This window comes from Onychostoma macrolepis, chromosome 03, assembly GCF_012432095.1.
Source record: "Onychostoma macrolepis isolate SWU-2019 chromosome 03, ASM1243209v1, whole genome shotgun sequence".
In the NCBI taxonomy this organism is placed as follows: Eukaryota; Metazoa; Chordata; class Actinopteri; order Cypriniformes; family Cyprinidae; genus Onychostoma; species Onychostoma macrolepis.
Window position 1 is genome coordinate 49,020,156 of NC_081157.1, and position 19,959 is coordinate 49,040,114.

Sequence of the window (19,959 nt, forward strand, 5' to 3'; positions counted from 1 at the left end):
AAATGTCACGATGAACCCACTGATGTTTTGATTGTCTTTTAAGACAAAGAGGTGATGTCAACCAAGTCTAGTGTCAGTGCACTGCTGCTGCTTTTTGCACTTTATGCCCTTATTTAAAGTACACTAACTTCTCAAAGCAGCTTTACAGAAAGGCTTGTGTCTACATTACAATTTAGCCTGATCTGTACTATGAATACTATACTTTTCAACTTGAATAGTGTTGTATCATGTGATTTAATATATTTTTACTCAAAAATAATATATTTATAGTATATTGCTTGTGTGTTTCAAAGACACTCATAATTAATTTGTAATATACTCGTAATACAAAAAAAGTACACTTCAATATCACTAATCAAGCATGAAAATAGGCATGTACTTAAAGTGTACTAAGTATACTTGAAGTAGTTCCAATTTAGCATCAAAAAGTACACTAAATACACTTAATGTTATACTTCGGTATAATTTAATTACAACTAAAATACACTTAGTACAAAAAAGGTTGTTCCAAAATAGCACACTTCAAGTTAACTAATCATTAACAAACTTGAAGTATACTGACAATTAGTCTGGCTGCAATTATACTTTTTTTTTCACTAGGGTAGATTTCCATTTCCATTTCCATTTAGTCATTTTGCAAACGCTTTTATCCAAAGCGTCGTACAATTGGGGAATACATAAAGCAATTCATCTTGAAGAGGCAATCAGGCAGACGAAGTGCTGTAGTGTCTTCCGTCTCTTTCTGAAGAATTACGCACAGTCTTGGAGTTTGATTCCAGAAGAAAATACTTTATTATCTATATAGCGAGAATAAAGCCGAGATCCTTTCTGCAGAAAAGTCTCTCGATTGTCTCTGGGCTTTGGTATAAATACACCATTTTTTTAGGCAGGTTTCCTATACATTAGAAGCCCTTCTCATGCATACCCTTCTACATTTCGCTTGCGTTTGCAAACCTATCTCTTCCTTGGGAGCTGAGACTTCCTAGACTTGTTATGGTAAAGGAAAAAGCTCCCCTATATTTTTCCAGATGTTTCCTGTTTGTACATTTTAGCCACATAAGCACTTTTAACACAGAGGCCTTTAGAACATAATAGAGGATTAAAAAGGATACAGTGGGGCAAAAAAGTATTTAGTCAGCCACCAATTGTGCATATTCTCCCACTTAAAAAGATGAGAGAGGCCTGTAATTTTCATCATAGGTGTACCTCAACTATGAGAGACAAAATGAGAAAAAAATCCAGAAAATCACATTGTAGGATTTTTAAAGAATTAATTGGTAAATTCCTCGGTAAAATAAGTATTTGGTCACCTACAAACAAGCAAGATTTCTGGCTCTCACAGACCTGTAACTTCTTCTTTAAGAGGCTCTTCTGTCCTCCACTCGTTACCTGTATTAATGGCATCTGTTTGAACTCATTATCAGTATAAAAGACACCTGTCCACAACCTCAAACAGTCCAACTCCAAACTCCACCATGGCCAAGACCAAAGAGCTGTCAAAGGACACCAGAAACAAAATTGTAGACCTGCACCAGGCTGGGAAGACTGAATCTGCAATAGGTAAACAGCTTGGTGTGAAGAAATCAACTGTGGGAGCAATTATTAGAAAATGGAAGACATACAAGATCACTGATAATCTCCTTCGATCTGGGGCTCCACGCAAGATCTCACCTCATGGGGTCAAAATGATCACAAGAACTGTGAGCAAAAATCCCAGAACCACACGGGGCGACCTAGTGAATGACCTGCAGAGAGCTGGGACCAAAGTAACAAAGGCTACCATCAGTAACACACTGCGCCGCCAGGGACTCAAATCTTGCAGTGCCAGAGCATTTGGATGATCCAGAAGAGGATTGGGAGAATGTCATATGGTTTTTTTGGTAAAAACTCAACTTGTCGTGTTCGGAGGAGAAAGAATGCTGAGTTGCGTCCAAAGAACACCATACCTACTGTGAAGCATGGGGGTGGAAACATCATGCTTTGGGGCTGTTTTTCTGCAAAGGGACCAGGACGACTGATCCGTGTAAACGAAAGAATGAATGGGGCCATGTATCGTGAGATTTTGAGTGAAAACCTCCTTCCATCAGCAAGGGCATTGAAGATGAAACGTGGCTGGGTCTTTCAGCATGACAATGATCCCAAACACACCGCCCGGGCAATGAAGGAGTGGCTTCGTAAGAAGCATTTCAAGGTCATGGAGTGGCCTAGCCAGTCTCCAGATCTCAACCCCATCGAAAATCTTTGCCCAGCGACAGCCCCAAAACATTACTGCTCTAGAGGAGATCTGCATGGAGGAATGGGCCAAAATACCAGCAACAGTGTGTGAAGACTTACAGAAAACGTTTGACCTCTGTCATTGCCAACAAAGGATATATAACAAAGTATTGAGATGAAATTTTGTTATTGACCAAATACTTATTTTCCACCGTAATTTGCAAATAAATTCTTTAAAAATCCTACAATGTGATTTTCTGGATTTTTTTCCCTCATTTTGTCTCTCATAGTTGAGGTATACCTATGATGAAAATTACAGGCCTCTCTCATCTTTTTAAGTGGGAGAACTTGCACAATTGGTGGCTGACTAAATACTTTTTTGCCCCACTGTATATAAATGGCAAGATTCACCTTGATTATACTTGATTAATTCAGATCATTAACAATAAAAATCTTCTTTATTCCTCCCTTTGAGACTTTATTAAGTCTCACAATTGCTTATGTCTACCCAGAGTGTTACTTCATAATTCAGTCCTTTCCGTTAACACTATTTAGTGACTAAATAAGTCACACAGTCTTATCATCAATGACTAGATGATGCAGCAGCACTCTGGAGGAGAATCAGAACCAAACGTCTATCTCTTCACTTGACTAAGAGAGAGTAAAAGATTATGTCTCCTTTCCCTTTTTATCATATAGAAAACAATGTTACCTGATTTCTCTCCTCGACGGCTCTCCATGGGAGATTCCCTTCAGGAGGGATCTCTTCTCACAAGCGGGGGTCTGTCACCCCCGCCCGGAGCTTTGGAAGTTGTGGGTGTGGCCCCTGAGGGGGCACAGCCCATAGCTTCCGGTCTCCCAACCGAGGTTGTTGAGACCTTCCTCCAATCCAGAGCTCCCTCAGCGAGGAAACTATACGCCTTGAAGTGGAACTTTTCACTTCTTGGTGCGGAGACCGCGGCTATACTGGCCTACCGCACCCTTCTTGGTGGCCTTTCAGTGGGTAGGCACCCCCTAGTTACATGCTTTCTCCACAACACAAGGGACTTGTACACCCTGAAGTGAAGTGTCACTTCATGGTGCAGAGGTTGCCAGCTCGACCCAGCCAACTGCCCGTTTGGCACAGTTCTGGAGTTTGTGCGGGCCTGTTCCTCCGCAGGGTTAACCCACTCCACCCTGAGGGTTTACGTGGCGGCTATACCGGCCTACCGCGCCCTTCTCGGTGACCTTCAGTGGGTAGACACCCCCTAGTACATGTTTCCTCCAGAGGCTGAGGTGCCAAAGAGTGCGTTTGCTATGTGGTGGATCAGGATGCTATTCCATAGCCTCGAGTCCTCTGCTCTCCCCTCTTGGGGATCAAGACTCACTCTTCAGAAGTTGGCCTTCGGGACGCAGGCCCCGCTCACCTAGCCACCTGTGGCCTTTTTTCTCTCGCCCTAGCTGTGCTCCATCCACACTAGGCAGGGATTTGTCAGTCTGGCGGCGTGGGGATCTCGCCCCTAGCGTTCTTGGACGCAGCTCGAGTTCCTGAAGAGGAACGCCTTAGGTTACGTATGTAACCCCAGTTCCTCGAGGAACGAGACGCTGCGTCTCAAGGCCATACTTCTGGCATCCCCACGAGCGGTTGCTTCATTCCTGAAGCTGACGCCGGTTCCACCGCACGTGCTTTTATGCCTCCTGGCGTTCGTCACCCGCCCGTGACGCCTCGCCCATCCTTTGGACAGATTACATTTGTATCAGAGCGTGGTCACGCTGGAGGCGTTCCCCTAGCGTTCTTGGACGCAGCGTCTCGTTCCCTCGAGGAACTGGGGTTACATACGTAACCTAAGACGATTTTCACATTCTTGAGGTGTTATTTTATTCCTTTTCTTTTTTCCAAGTGCTAAAAGTTCTGGAGCTCTAACAGGAAGTCCAGACTTCCAAGAATTTTTCTTATCTATATACCAAACTATAGCACATTTGCCCTTGAACTTGCCTACATCTTGTGTTCCTTTCGGTTTATGAAAGCACTCATATTCTTGTTTATAATCTGACATACCATTTTGGAATCTCTACTTTCCTTTTTTCAATTTTTATATATTGGCCGATGTCCGAATATTGACACCAAGATCCCCAGAGTGGTCTAAAAAAATGATTTGTTAATTTAGGATTTCCTAAAAATCCTAGACATTCAGCAATACAATATGGTCTAGTGAAATCTGTCAAATGACAAAAGTTTCTCCCAAATTCGGCACATTTTTGGTAGTCATATGGATTTGGTACGGTTATTACTTTGTTTAACGGAGATTTGGAGCATAGCAAGCAATTTTCTTTCTTTGTTTCTCTTGCAGTAAAAGCTGCCCATTGATACCATTCATTATTTTGAGCTGTTTCCCATAATTCATCATTTTGACTAACTTCTTCATCCCCTGCATCTCATAATCTGTGTTTATATGATTTTTGATTAGCATTAGCTCTGTCGAGTTGATATCTTTACCACTGTTATCCAAAGGTTTAAAAGTTAACTGAAGGGAAGTCTGGTTGCTTTCTATTGGTTGAGCTTGGAGTTGCATTATTAAGTACATTAGGCATAAGATGGTCTTCAGACACATTATCGGATTTGTCCTCTTCCCTTTCCTGTTCCTCTGACAGGAAGACAGGAGCTCCTGGTGAATCATTTTCTGTGCTATCGTTCGTTTGCACTTCACCCTGCGTTTCAGGTTCCTCCTTGTCACTTTCTGCAGCACAGTCTGTCTGTCTGTTTTCCTACCTTTCCGTCTTTTTCTTGGGAACTCTCGTGCAGTGGTTTAGATGATACCACGTTGTACTTCCCTCCACTTGTACTGCTGTCGGAGTTGCTCTCACCACTGTGTACGTGCCCTCTCTCCTCGGCTCATTCCATTTTCTCCGGAACACCCTCAGATATACTTGGTCACCTGGAACAACTAGACACGTTGTCTCCGTTTCCTCGCTGGGCTCCTTTCTTTTTTCCTGTGAATAGATAGCTTTATGTATGACAGTTAGTTTCTTCATATATGAACGAAGTTCCATTTGTAACTGCTCTAGAGGCGGTCCTTTGTAGGGACCTCTACAATATGGCACAGGCATGGGTCGACCCGTAAGCATTTCATGCGGTGTTAAGTGCGTGGTTCGGTTAGTTTGCATGCGATAGCTCATTAGTGCTAGAGGTAAAGCATCAATCGAATTAAGTTTAGTACTTTCACATATTTTGTTTATTTTGGCCTTGATAATTCCATTCAATTTCTCTACCTGTCCTTGACTTTGAGGATGGTAAATGCAACCTAGTCTTTGTTTTATTCTTAATTGTTGCAACACTTGTTTTACAGTTTTTTGTATGAATGCCGAACCGTTATCTGAACTTATTTCTGATGGTATCCCAAATCTAGGAATTACTTCTCGTTAGAAATTTGATTACTGTCCCTGCTGTACTTTGCACAAATTTCACATGTAGACAAGAATTCATCTACCGTTGCATACAAATAAGGAGACCAATATCCTTGCTTTTTAATTTTTCTTACTACTTCCCCCCTTGCGCAATGGTCAAAATCATGCGCATCTGCAATAAGAATATTCAAAAGTGAAGTTGGTGCAACAATGTTTCCTTCATGTGTTCGCCAGATTTTTTGTGAGTCTTTTTTGGCCCCCCTTTGGTGCCACATTGATTGTTCATAGGGGCCTGCTTGTTGCTGAATTCGAATTATATCATCCAATTGAGGTTGAGGTTCTATAAGTACTACAGGTGCTAATACTGCTATTTGACATCCTGAAGCCTTTTTTGCCTGTAAATCTGCTGCATTGTTTCCTTTAATGACATAATCATTTCCTTTTTGTGTGCTTGACATTTGATTATTGCTAATCTTTTCGGTAGCATCATAGCAGAAATTAATTGCCCTATTTGTTCACCATGTTGGATGGGAGTCCCATCACTCTTTTTGAAACATCTTTGTTTCCACACTGCACCAAACAGGTGACATACACCATGAGCATATGCTGAATCAGTGAAAATGTTAGCAGTTTGTCCTTGTGCTAACTGACATGCAGCTGTAAGAGCTTTTAATTCAGCTAATTGAGCAGAACAAAGTTGTACACAATGCTGTGATATTACTGGTACAAATTATTTCTTGTCCTTCTTCACTACTGAATATCCTGTATGATTTCCTTCATGGTCTCTAAAGCTAGATCCATCTACAAAGTAAGTTACTTCTGCTTCAGGAATGGGTGTTGACTCAAGATCTGGTCTTAATCTGGTAAATGCCAATGACTCATTCACACAATCATGAGGTTATTGTGGATGCTTTTTCATAAGCATAATATACTGCCGCTAGGCCCTGTTGGTAACATGGAGGATATCCTTGAGCCACATTATCCAGCTTTGTGCTGTAATAAGCTATTGGCTGCTTTTTCCTCCCACTGCAAGTCTCTTGCATCAGTACAGCTGATGCATAACCATCAGCTCTATTGGTCACATACAGGTGAAACATTTTATTATAATTTGCTGTTCCTAGTGCAGGTGCCTGTTGTAATTCTTTTTTCATCGTTTCAAATGCCAGTAGTGCATCTGTATTCCATATTAAAGGATTGCTTAGATGCTGAATTCCTGCCTGTTTCATCATTTCTCTCAATGGTCCTGTTTTTACTGCATAGTCTTCTATCCAGTCTCAACTAAAGCCAGTCATTCCTAGAAAAGTCATCATTTGTCCTACTGTTTGAGGCATTGGCGTTTTACTTATACCTTCTAATTGAGTGGGTGCTATAGCTCGAGTGCCATATGCAATCAATCTTCCTAAGTATTCAACTTGAGGTTGACAATACTGTATTTTGTTTTTGGACACTTTGTGTCCTCCTTGCGCCAATTTTGTTAAGACTTTAATGGAATCACTGTGACATTGTTCTAACGTAGATGCAGAAACGAGTAAATCATCCATGTACTGTATTAGCGTTCCGTCTATTACAAGATCTTCTAAATCGGCTTTTAGCACTTGATTGAATAAATGAGCTGCATGTTTGTATCCCTGAGGAATTCTTGTATAGCTATATTTTTTACCTGCATATGTAAATGCAAACAGGTATCTACTCTCCTCTGCTAATGGCACGCTAAAGTAGGCAGAGCAGAGATCAATCACGGTAAAGTATTTGGCATTAGGAGGGACGTTCGTTAGTAACGTATGTGGGTTTGGCACATCAGCTGGCAAATATTCAACTATTTCATTGATTGCTCGTAAATCATGAACAAGACGCCATCGGTTTTTGTCTGCTTTTAGTATAGGCATAATTGGAGTATTACAGTAACTAGACGTTTCTATTAAAACTCCTGCTTTCACTAAACCTTCAATATTGTCTTTTATGCCTGCCTCAGCCTCTGGTTTTAAAGGATAATGTGCTTTTCTGGGCAGACGTGTGTCTGGTTTGAGTTGAACTCTTACTGGATTAGCTGATTTTATTAATCCTACATCAGTATCATGTTGTGACCACAATTCAGTCGGTACCTGTCTCTCCATTTCCACAAACAATTCAGTTTCAGTATTGTTTAGTAATTCAGATGTTGTGGTCATTTGTGTTAAATTATTTTGGCTGATTACTATTTCCTGAGGAATTCCCAGCAAACTGGTTGCACACAAAATTTTGATGTAATTTTTGTCAGCTGAATGAAGAATCAACGGATGTTCTGTTGATTCCCATTTGCTTTTTCCTGCTTCTTTCATCATTGGTCCTAAATCTTTTGTTTCCCAGTTTTTTTCCTACATATATTGCAATATGTGGGACAGAATCAGTTACATTGAACCATTTTTCTACAATTTCAGTGTTTGGAATATTTAAAGCTGCTCCTTGTTTACCTATTATGATATACTCAGAGACTGTCTTGACTTTTTGACCTTTTGTTTCTTCTTGCCATTTTTGTTCTATTTTTTTCATCTCTATCTGGATCGTAGATCATTGTACAATGAAATTCTGATTTTGTTAACCGTGCTTCAGGAATCTGTGCTTCAATAAACTTTCCCCATTTGTTTACCGTCTGTCTCACATCTTGTTCTATCTGTCCTATCCAATAGACATTTGCTTTTGGCTCTGCAACCACCATTTGTGTTTCTGTTCCTATTGCATCGATAAATATTCCTTCTGGAGAACACCAAATTTGTAACCCCAATTTGCATAATGCATCTCTTCCTAACAAGTTGATAGGAGTTTGATTTGATACGGAGCTGTCATCGGAATTAATTGCATTTGTCCCGAGAATCCTACTGTCTTTGTGAATTTTCCAGACAAGGGGAGATGTGAAGCATATTTTGAATTTAAACAAGTAAAAATTGCTCCTGTGTCTAGCATCATAGGCGTGGCTTTACCTTCTATTTTAATTTGCATAATTGGCTCTTGATCGGCTTTAGTTGTTAACATTGGTAACTGGTTCTCCCCTGTAGAATTCTCTGGGCACCCCTAGTATCCCTGATTTGGACCTCTCCACGGATTAACAGGGCCTTCTCCTGTACCTCGATCGGACTGCTGCCAACCTTCTCCTCTGCCCCCTTGAGGGTACTGTAGGTATGACAAGGTGGGACAATTATATCTGATATGTCCGGGCTGATTGCAGATCCAGCATAAATCTGGAAGGCCAGTATAAGGTCTGCCTCTTCCTCTCTGGCTTCTCTGTGTTGGTCTTTTTCTCCATCCCATTGGAGTTGGCTGTTGGGGGTAAACATTAATTATGGGTACAGGAAGCTGGTGTGTGTTTGGAGGGACTGCCGTAGATGGGCTCGGCTGAATAGCTGGTTGCGGAGCGCTTACAGGAGACATAACTGTCATTTGTTCCTCTCCCTCTTTCACCATCGGAGCTTGAATCTTTCTTTTATTTTTCTTTGTGGAGGCTGGAGGCATAGCTTCAATCACAGCTTGTCTGAATAGTGTGGCCATTAACAGGTCTCCCTTAGGATTTATTTCAGTCTCTTGTTTCCAGTTTTTCAACTGTCTCTGGACATATGTGGTTGGATTTTCTGTATCACCCAATTCTCGTCCCTTTAATGACTTAGGATCCAGTCTGATCGGATACTCAAGTCTCAATGCTTGCCACACTGCTGGACGAAATGCATCAAAAACAATCCCATCCATATTGTGAGAGTTCACCGCTCTGTCTAGAGTGGCTGCTTGCAAGATTTCATCCATCTTTGCTCCTTCTATAATTTTGGCCAGCAATGCTTTAATGTCCCCCACAGCCAAAAGTTTACCCGTCGTTTCCTCCTCAAACACCCTGATCCATTTCCCAGCACCCGCATGTATATCGGGAAGGTGAGCAATCAGTCCTTCGAGGTCCTGAGAAGCCCACTGCACATATTGTCCCTGTGCACCTTTAATTAAAATCGGAAGCTGTGCAGCCAGTGGTCTAAGTGTTCCTTTTTCTCTTCCCTGTTGCCATTTTCTTGTATCAAATATCTCTCCTTCAACATAAATTTCCTCATTGCTGTCGAACAGCTTACTTCTCCGTTTCTCCAATTCATTTTCTTGTTGAATTTTCTTGCCTGATTCTCTCATTTTTTGACCCATTTCTTGTTCAATAATTTCTACTTGTGCTTTAATTTCACGATCTTTTCTCCTTAATCTTTCTAACAGTTCCTCATATCTCGTTTTATCTTCCTGGTCTGATTTCATTGTTTCTAAGGCTATTCGGGCTTGCTTGTAACAATCCATAGTCAGATATTTTTCACTGTCCTTTTTCTGTTCTCTACTCCCTGCTTTTACATCTGGTTCAAATTCAACTTGACCTTCGACCTCTATTCCTCCCAACACATCAACTTTTCCCTTGAGAATCGGTAATAGTTTTTCTCCTGACGGATAAGGAGGAGGTTGAGAAAATAGCATCTCTTTTTTGCATGTTTCTCTGTCTGCCTCCTTCAAAATTTTCCTGGCCTGTTTTATACTTTTTAATGTGTTCTCTCCTTCTTTTTTAAACATAGCTAACACCTCTTTTTCTTTTTCTCTTTTTCCCTCTCTTTTTTCACGCTTCTTATTGATACATTTAGTTTTGTAATTCTTTATCAGAGTTTCCATTTCCTCACACAACGCTACATCAAACGTCCCTTCCTTTGGCCATTTTGTCATTTTATTCTTTGTTCTCTTTTGCCATTTGTCTGAGATTTTATTTATCATGTCCTTACACAGAGGATATTTCAATCCTAATATCTCTACCGGAGTGGCTGCCATATTTTCTCCTCCGATCCTTCTGTCCTATTTTTTATTCTATTTATTTTATATAAATGTTACCACTATTTTTCAATTAATTTTAGTATTTTGCCTCTTGTCTTAGTGTTTTCTATCTGATGCATGAACACTTTCTTTATATATTTTTTTTCAACTTTATTTTATGATCACACAGTATTCATAAAATCTTTAATAATTATTATTTATTTATTTTTCTATTAACTATTGCCTCTTCTGTATTATCTAGTGTGCACTTATTATTTTTAATGTTCTTCATTCAACTTCCTATCTTAATCACTCCTCCTCCACAGCACTGCTCTCAGAAAGTTTTCTCTCCCTCCTGATCTTTTCTCACACAGACACCCAACATAAGATCTTATAACACATCTGGATTCAATCTTTATTGACCCTATTCCTAGAAACATTCATACCACTAAGTCCCTTTATTTTCATTTACTCTTTATTTATTTATTTAAGGGCTCATTCCTTCATACAGCGTCCTTTTATTTATAAGGACTTCCTCACACAAATTATCCCGTTATTTCATAGGGCTTATCAATCGTTCATCCCTTTTGGGTGTGTCAAGAGCTGCGGCCCTTCTCCACTTGGGAAAAAGGCACACTTCTCTCCCCAAACCCAATCGGAATTTATTCGTTTTCTCATTCACTCTCAGTCTTTCACACCCACACGCATTCGAACATGGACACAGTTTCAAACATTCTTCAAAACAAAACAACAAGACAAAGCTTTTTTTTTCTCTCGAGTATTCACCTGCTCCAGAATACTGGTTTTCTCACTGCAACCCCTCTTTATTCTCTCTTTCTCAGTAAAAAAAACAAGACTCTGCCAGGAATTTTTTCATGCCTACCTAAGCTGACCTCTGACCTTAATCAGAGCGGTATCCGTAGGTCTCGCGCGCTCACTCCCTCACATAGGCCCATATTTAATAAACATAGTCCATTGCTAGCAATGTATATCTGCCTACACCATCCAGTTTCAATTTAGGCTACTTATCAAGGCCATAAACAATAAACTAGATGAATGCATGCAGTTATTTCTTCTAGAATAAAACTCCCTTTTGTTCTTTTCTTTAAATTTAGAATTTTGGAAGAGCAAAATTTAAGTGTCTTACCACTCAGAGCAGACTGGCAAACATCACAAAATTATATAAGCAAAAATGCTTACCTGTGGCCACTTTTTTGTGCTGTTCGTCAAAATTCTGCTCCAAGCGGTCGTCTACTTTGCTGCTCTGTTCCAGATCCTGTTCATGACGCCAAATGTAGTGTCTTCCGTCTCTTTCTGAAGAATTACGCACAGTCTTGGAGTTTGATTCCAGAAGAAAAGACTTTATTATCTATATAGCGAGAATAAAGCCGAGATCCTTTCTGCAGAAAAGTCTCTCGATTGTCTCTGGGCTTTGGTATATATACACCAGTTTTTTAAGGCGGGTTTCCTATACATTAGAAGCCCCTCTCATGCATACCCTTCTACATTTCGCTTGCGTTTGCAAACCTATCTCTTCCTTGGGAGCTGAGACTTCCTAGACTTGTTATGGTAAAGAAAAAAGCTCCCCTATATTTTTCCAGATGTTTCCTGTTTGTACATTTTAGCCACATAGGCACTTTTAACACAGAGGCCTTTAGAACATAATAGAGGATTAAAAAGGATATATAAATGGCAAGATTCACCTTGATTATACTTGATTAATTCAGATCATTAACAATAAAAATCTTCTTCAGTGCTTGCAACACCAAGTCTCAGGCATTGTTCAAATAAGTACAAGGCAAGGAATAAATAAAGAGAAAGATAAATATTTATTTATTTATTTATTTTTTCAGCTGTTGTTTGAAGATTGACAGGGATCCAGCACTCCGGATAAGGGTGGGAAGATCATTCCACCAGCCAGGAATGGTGAACGAGAATGTTCTGGAGAGTGATTTTGAGTCTCTCTGTGATGGTGCCACGAGTCGTCGCTCACTAGCAGATCTCAGACTTCTGGAGGGGATGTAGATTCTTAATAGTGAGTGCAAGTAGGCGAGTGCTGAGCCTGTGGTTGTTCTATATGCAAGCATCAGTGTCTTGAACTTGATGCGAGCTGCGACCGGTAGCCAGTGCAAGGAGATAAAGAGAGGTGTAACATGGGCTCTTTTGGGTTCATTGAAGACCAGTCGTGCCACTGCATTCTGAATCATTTATAGAGCTTTGACTGTGTTTGATGGAAGTCCAGCCAGAAGAGCATTGCAGCCTAGAAATGACAAGGGCCTGGACAAGAAGTTGTACAGCATGCTCTGTCAGAAAGGGCCTTTCTGATGTTGTGTAGTGAAAACCTGCAAGATCGAGCAGTCTTTGCAATGTGGTCTTTGAAGGTCAGCTGTCATCAAAGATTGCACCAAGATTTCTGACCGAAGTTGATGGGGTAGTTGTTGATGAACCTAACTGGATCGTGAAGTCATGCTGTAGAGTCGGAGTGGCAGGGAAGACGAGTAGCTCAGTCTTTGCCAGGTTGAGCTGTAGGTGATGTTCTTTCATCCATGTCGAGATGTCCGCCAGGCACACTGTGTGTCATCAGCGTAGCAATGGTAGGAGAATCCATGTGCCTGTATGATGGGACCCAGTGATGTAGTGTATGTGAAGAGGAGGGGTCCAAGAACCGATCCCTGAGGAACCCCAGTGACCAGTCCATGGGCTTTGGATACCTCCCCTCCCCAGGCCAAGACCTACCAGTGAGATAGGATTCAAACCAGTGAAGTGGAATCCTGGTGATGCCCAGTGATGAGAGGGTGGACAGGAGTATCTGATGATTGACAGTGTAAAAAAACAGCAGACAGATCCAGCAGAATGAGGACTGATGATTTGGAATGGGCTTTTGCAATTCGCAGGGCTTCAGTGACCGAGAGTAGCGCAGTCTCAGTTGAATGGCCACTCCTGAAACCTGACTGTTTAGCGTCCAGTTTGTTGTTCTGTTAAAGAAACAATGAGACCTGGTTGAAGACAACTCGTTCAAGTGTTTTCGTTATGAATGGAAGGAGAGAGACAGGTCTGTAGTTTTCTATAAGAGAAGTGTTTAATGTAGGTTTTTTGAGCAGTGGGGTTACCTGAGCCTGCTTGAACGCAGTGGGGAAGATGCCTGTAAGGTGGGATGTGTTGCTTGGAGAAGGTGTGAGGGGATTGGGTCAAGAGGACATGTTGTAGGATGGTTGGAGAGGAGTTTTGATACTTCAGCCTCAGTCAGGGGACAGAAGGAGAAGATTGGAGTTTTAGCAGTGGATGTGGTTGGTTGGGGGTCCTGTGTGTGTGGAGGTGAGAACTGACCACTGATCGATCTAGTTTTGCCTGTGAAAAAAGTGGCAAAGTCATCAGCTGTAATAGAGGTTGTGGGAGGTGTTGGAGGGGGACAGAAGAGAGAATTAAATGTTCTGAAGAGATTACGCATGTCTGGAGCGCTGTTGATCTTGTTGTGGAAATGTGAGGATTTGGCAGTGTGGACTTTAGCAGAGAAAGATGACATCAAAGACTGATACCTACTCAGGTCCAACATATCGTTTGATTTGCACCATTTTCTCTCTGCCGCTCTGAGTTTAGTAACCAGGGGTTAGAAGGGGCAGCCCTTGCTGGCCTAGAGGAGAGAGGACAAATGTCGTCTAGACAAGAGGTTAAGGTAGAGTATAAAGTGTCAGTAGCTGCATTCACATCCAGAGATGAGAAATGGGTAGGTGAGGGAAGAGAGGAGGATACTACAGAGGAAAGATGGGAGGGAGAAAGGGAGCGTAGGTTTCGTCTAAAAGTAACCGGTAGGGGGGTTGGTGGCACACGGGTAGCAAAATGTAATGTAAATGTAATGAAGAAATGGTCAGAGATATGTTAGTGGTTGTACCAGAATGTTATCTGCAGTACAATTGCGTGTGTAAATTTAATCAAGTTGGTTGCCTGATTTGTGCGTGCTAGTAGTGGTAATGCGTTTGAGATCAAATGAAGCTAGGAGTGAATGGAAGTCTGTAGCATAAGGCTTGTCTAGGTGAATGTTGAAATCACCAAAGACTAAGAGTGGAATGCCATCCTCCACGAAAGAGGACAGCAGCCCGTCCAGCTCCTCTAGGAAGGTGGCTAGAATTTGGCCAGGAGGACGGTAAATTACCACAATATGGAGTTTTATAGGAGCTGATACAGTAATGGCATGAGATTCGAATGAGTTGTAATTGCATAGGGGATGTTACGGGGCTGACGAGACGTGAGACGTGCGGATCCATATGCAAGCTTTATTGAAACAGAGACGTGGTCAAACAGGCAGGGTCGAACAATGGCAGACAGGTATATAAAGGCAATGCAACGAGTTATCTGAAACAGGCGTGGGTCAGGCTACAGCGAACAGTATCAAGAGGGCTAGACAAGAGAGGTAATCCAAAACGTGAGCGATTGTCCAGGCAGGTGAAAACACAATCCGACAAAGGCGAGGTTAGGCAAGGCAAGGCAAGGCAAGGCAAGGCAAGGCTAGGAAAGACTAGGAAAACTAATGGGGCTCTGTAGGGCAGCGATAATGCATACAATACTCGGCAACGAGGGAGAGAAAGTCCATGGCTTAAATAGTGTGTGTGATTGGTTACAGCTGTGTGCGTGTGATCAGGTGAGCGTGTGATTAGTGAGATGGCTGATGGGAAACGCAGTCCATTGAGATGTGTGGTGTGAAAGTCAATATGATGAGCGAGTGACCTCCGGTGGTGAATGAACGGAAGTGCACAGACTGGATTCGTGACAGGGGAGAGCGGGTTGAGTATTTCCAATTGTTTGAAATGAGCAGACCAGTGCCCCCACCCCGGCCAACTTGGCGTGGAGTGTGAGAGAAAGCAAAATTATTAGAGAGAGCAGCTGGGGTTGCTGAGTCTTCTGGACGAATCCAGGTCTCAGTCAAGCCCAAGATGCTGAGTGTGGATTGTAAAGAAAAAGCAGAAATGAAGTCAGCTTTGTTGACAGCTGACTGACAATTCCAGAGACCCACAGAGAAAGAAAGAGGTGTAGTGGAAGAGGTAGAGATAGTTGCGCAGGTTAGCAGGATTACGTTGCCATTTACGTGTGATGTTAGAGCGTGGTTGAGAGTAAACCGGAATGTTTTGGAAACACATGATAGAGGTAGAAGGAAAGAGGATAGGAAAGGAGAGTGTGTGAGGGAAGGAAAAAATGATACTTAAGGGTGTAGCTTGGTGTCGTTGCTCAGTTAAAGTCGCGCAGGAAAAAGTCGTTGGTCTTTACACTCTTCGGTCTTCACACAAGGAGGCTGAACACTTCCGCTGCCGCTTCCACGTCAGCGCTCGGACATCTGATAAATACAGTCTAACAGACTTTAGTGAAAATAGCTGTGGCCGGCTTCTGATTAGCCCAGCCAATAGCCTAGTGCAAATGTAACAGGTACGGAAAGTAATGTTCATTTCATATGTAGAATTGCACAAAAATGTTCACGATGTATACTGATGTGCTTGTCTGTGTGTGTACCTTCCCCTTTAAATTTTTGATAGCAGCGTTAGTCTTAATTTCCTGTCTTTGCACCTCCTCTTCCCTTGCTGCACGGTCTGTGCATGGAAGAGGTGGGTTTCTAATGAGCTCTGATTAATCTAATTCATCTTTGCTTTAAAAATCACTCTTATACTTTTATACTCTGTTTAAATCATATATGTGACATTAATTTACGTGTATATTTGATTATTTCTGTATTTTCACTAAGTTTGATCAGTTTTATACTTCATCAATGCACTTGAAGCATGTGCTAATTGCGTTGCACTTTACATTCATTTAACAGAAAAGACGAGAAGGGCGAAAAACACACTGTAAAGACTGTTTCATGTTTTATTCAGGTATGCTGTTTAGTCACTCGCTGTTAAATTGATTTTATTGTTTGAAAGTTTTATTCTATTTTCTCTGCCCTTGCTGCACACGGTCTGTGCATGGGAGAGAAAAGACGAGAAGGGCGAAAAACACACTGTAAAGACTGTTTCATGTTTTATTCAGCAAATGAAGAGTCAAACCGTTAAACTGATGTCCGTCTGGTTACTACTCTGGAAAGAAAACACAACGCAGATTACACCGGTCACACAAATAGCTCAAGACGAAACTAACACTTCGCTTGCAAGGAGCAATGCAAATGACACAGGTTCCTTCTTAGCCGAGGTGCAAATTATTATAATTACCAGTAAGTGCAATCAAAAATATAAACCTCAACAAAAATGCAGAATAGAAATAGGTAGGAAACGAAGTATTCCTTCCTAGCAGCAAGTAAATAATTTAAACAACAGATCTACGTCCAAGTATTGCAAAACTTACGCGCTGCCATCTGTTTCCTCTGGGGACTAATCGGCTCCAGTGTTTCCAGTGTTTTTCCAGTGTTTATTATCATGGTTCCAAGTATAGCAAATATTGTCTGCAACATTTATCAGCTCTGCTCTGCTGTATTGGAGCTGAGTGGCTGCTAGCGGTAGTAAAGAAAACACAAAAACTACTAAAAACACAAAAATTCCACCGAAAATTGAGGAGCCTTGGGCCGCTGCATCTGGACGCACCGCCATCTTGAACGATGAACCTTTCTGTTTCTGATAGCATAAATGGAGGAAAGGTAAGGTTTGAGTGGTTGATGGGTAGCTGACATCTCAGGCGGTTGGAACTGTAGCATGTGGCACAGTGGAAAGAGGAGCTGCGCAGAAGAGTTGAGCAGGTTGGGGAAGAGTGTGAGTGTGACCCTGGCTTGCTGAGGGCCCATGGCCGCATGACACTGAAAGAGCACTTGGGATGTAACTAATGGAACAGTATAGTGAGGTGCTCTTGAAGCATGTCAAAAATGTGAAAGGACAACAACATTGACACATTACCTTTGTGCTGTTTTTCTGTCACACCCAAAACATGTTGTTCCTACATTTCTCTGAGAGATTTCCAGTAATAGAAACTTGAACAGAAATGAAAGTAAAAATATAACATGTGCAGGAAATGTGTGTCTATAGGGCAACTAAAGATTCATAATTCACAACTAGAAAGGACCTGATTATATCATAATCAGGGTTTTAAAAATATTTAATTCAGAAGAATTAAACTCATCTTTCATTCAGAAACAGCATTCGATGATCAGTTTTGTAACACTAATGTAGTTTGTTCACTATCAGTCACATCTGTACAAAATGTACAACAAACACTTTTTTTTGGATCTGGGTGATCTGCTACTTATTCAATGTATTTATTGGATGAAAGTAATGAGGTACAAATGTCCTTTGTGAAGCAATGTGTTTGATATTGCACTTTCCTAAAAAGCTTCAGTGAACTTGAATCATTGCACTTGTTGTTTGGGGCCTGTTAAAATAAAAATGGAGTAAGGGATGTCTGAATAAAAGAAGAGTTGTGTATTATTTTCACAGCAGTGACAACAACAGAGAAAGTGTGAGCAGCAAAATAGATTAATGCTTTCACTAAAACACTGCAAAAAAAAAAAAACAATATAGCAAAGTGAGATTATTTTGACCATTCAAATATACCAGGTTTGTGACAACCCTCTTTAGACTATAACATTTTATTTTGTCTGCTAAGAGCATTTCAAATTTATTTAGAGATGGCATAATTTCACGAACGCATGGAGAAAAAAAAACATTAAAACTAGTTAGTAACTTTGATTTCTTCTTATTATGAGAACATTTTGATTATTAGAGTATGAACATTCTATGTGTTTTCATATTTTTAGGAAAATGTAAAAATAATAATAATAATAAATAACTTATAAAAATATGGACTTTTTTTTTTTTTTTTTTTAAGAGGACAAACACTGAATCCCCATACAGTATATCTTTTTCATGTACTCTTTTTTTTTTTTTTTTGCTTTAAATAAATAAATAAATACAGGTGCATGTCAATAAATTTTTTTCTTGTAAGTTATTTCAAAAAGTGAAACTTTAATATATTTTAGATTCATTGCATGTAAAGTAAAACATTTCAAAAGTTTTTTTGTTTTAATTTTGATGATTAGAGCTTACAGCTCATGGAAGTCAAAAATCAGTATCTCAAAATATTAGAATATTTATATTTGAGTTTCAATTAATGACCATCCCTACAGTATAAATTCCGAGTATCACTTGTTCTTTGAAACCACAATAATGGAGAAGACTGCTGACTTGGCAATGATCCAGAAGATGAACATTGACGCCCTCCACAAAGAGGGCAAGTCACAGAGGGTCATTACTGAAAGGTGTGTCAGTTTACAGAGTGCTGTATCGAAGCATATTAAATGCAAAGTTGACTGGAAGGAAAAAAATTGGGTAGGAAAAGGTGCACAAGCAACAGGGATGACTGCAACCATGAGAATACTGTCAAGCAATGCTGATTCAAACACTTGTGAGAGCTTCACAAGGAGAGAACTGAAGCTGGAGTCAGTGCATCAAGAGTCACCTCGCTCAGACGCCTTCAGGAAAAGGGCTACCAAGCCACTTCTGAACCAGAGACAACGTCAGAAACGTCTTACCTGGGCTGTGGCGAAAAAGAACTGGACTGTTGCTCAGTGGTCCAAAGTACTCTTTTCAGATGAAAGTAAATTTTGCATTTCATTTGGAAATCAAGGTCCCAGAGTCTGGAGGAAGAGTGGAGAGGCACAGAATCCATGTTGCTTGAAGTCCAGTGTGAAGTTTCCACAGTCAGTGATGATTTGGGCTGCCATGTCATCTGCTGGTATTGGTCCACTGTGTTTTCTGAAGTCCACAGTCAACGCAGCCATCTACCAGGAAATTTTAGAGCACTTCATGCTTCCTTCTGCTGACAAGCTTTATGGAGATGCTGATTTCATTTTCCAGCAGGACTTGGAACCTGCCCACACTGCCAAAGGTACCAAAAGCTGGTTCAATGACCATGGTGTTACTGTGCTTGATTGGCCAGCAAACTCGCCTGACCTGAACCCCATAGACAATCTATGGGGTATTGTCAAGAGGAAGATGAGAGACACCAGACCCAACAATGCAGATGACCTGAAGGCCGCTATCAAAGCAACCTGGGCTTCCATACCACCTCAGCAGTGCCACAAACTGATCACCTCCATGCCATGCCGAATTTAGACAGTAATTAAAGCAAAAGGAGCCCCTACCAAGTATTGAGTACATCTACAGTAAATGAACATACTTTCCAGAAGGCCAACAATTCACTAAAAAAAAATGTTTATTGGTCTTATGAAGTATTCTAATTTGTTGAGATGTGAATTGGTGGGTTTTTGTTAAATGTGAGCCTAAATCATCACAATGAAAAGAACCAAAGACTTAAACTACTTCAGTCTGTGTGCATTGAATTTATTTAATACACGAGTTTCACAATTTGAGTTGAATTACTGAAATAAAAGAACTTTTCCACGACATTCTAATTTATTGAGATGCACCTGTATAATTAAAAAAAATTGGTAATCGGAATCGGCCATTCAAAATCTAGATCAGTGCATCCCTTAATTTAATCCTTAAAGATATTATTTTTTATTACGAAACCAAAATCGTTATCTCTTGAATATGTGATTAATTTCTTAATTTTATGTACAAAATTGTTCATCCACATGCAAAACTG

The 19,959-nt window shown here is 40.7% G+C and overlaps 1 protein-coding gene across 2 annotated transcripts; it reads right to left on the bottom strand.

The window, feature by feature from the left end:
* Nucleotides 1-12,258: 12,258 nt before the first annotated feature.
* LOC131537111 (uncharacterized) lies at nucleotides 12,259-15,879 on the bottom strand. 2 transcript variants are annotated; one of them, XM_058770388.1, is made up of 3 exons: nucleotides 13,831-15,879; nucleotides 13,497-13,734; nucleotides 12,259-13,361 (listed from the first exon to the last, which is right to left on the bottom strand). In XM_058770388.1, exons 1-3 carry the CDS (start codon nucleotides 13,937-13,939, stop codon nucleotides 12,890-12,892), a joined length of 819 nt encoding a protein of 272 aa, XP_058626371.1. In that variant the 5' UTR covers nucleotides 13,940-15,879; the 3' UTR covers nucleotides 12,259-12,889. The 2 variants fall into 2 exon arrangements, with proteins under 2 accessions (XP_058626371.1, XP_058626370.1); XM_058770387.1 differs by having other exon boundaries at nucleotides 13,497-15,879.
* Nucleotides 15,880-19,959: the final 4,080 nt, after the last annotated feature.

Excerpts from the sequence above, each read along its gene's own strand:
- LOC131537111 (XM_058770387.1), bottom strand. The coding sequence starts at position 13,939 with ATGTTGGACCTGAGTAGGTATCAGTCTTTGATGTCATCTTTCTCTGCT. Across the intron at positions 13,362-13,496 it reads CTGCGTTCAAGCAGGCTCAG|AACAACAAACTGGACGCTAA; the intron begins GTAACCCCACTG and ends TTTCTTTAACAG.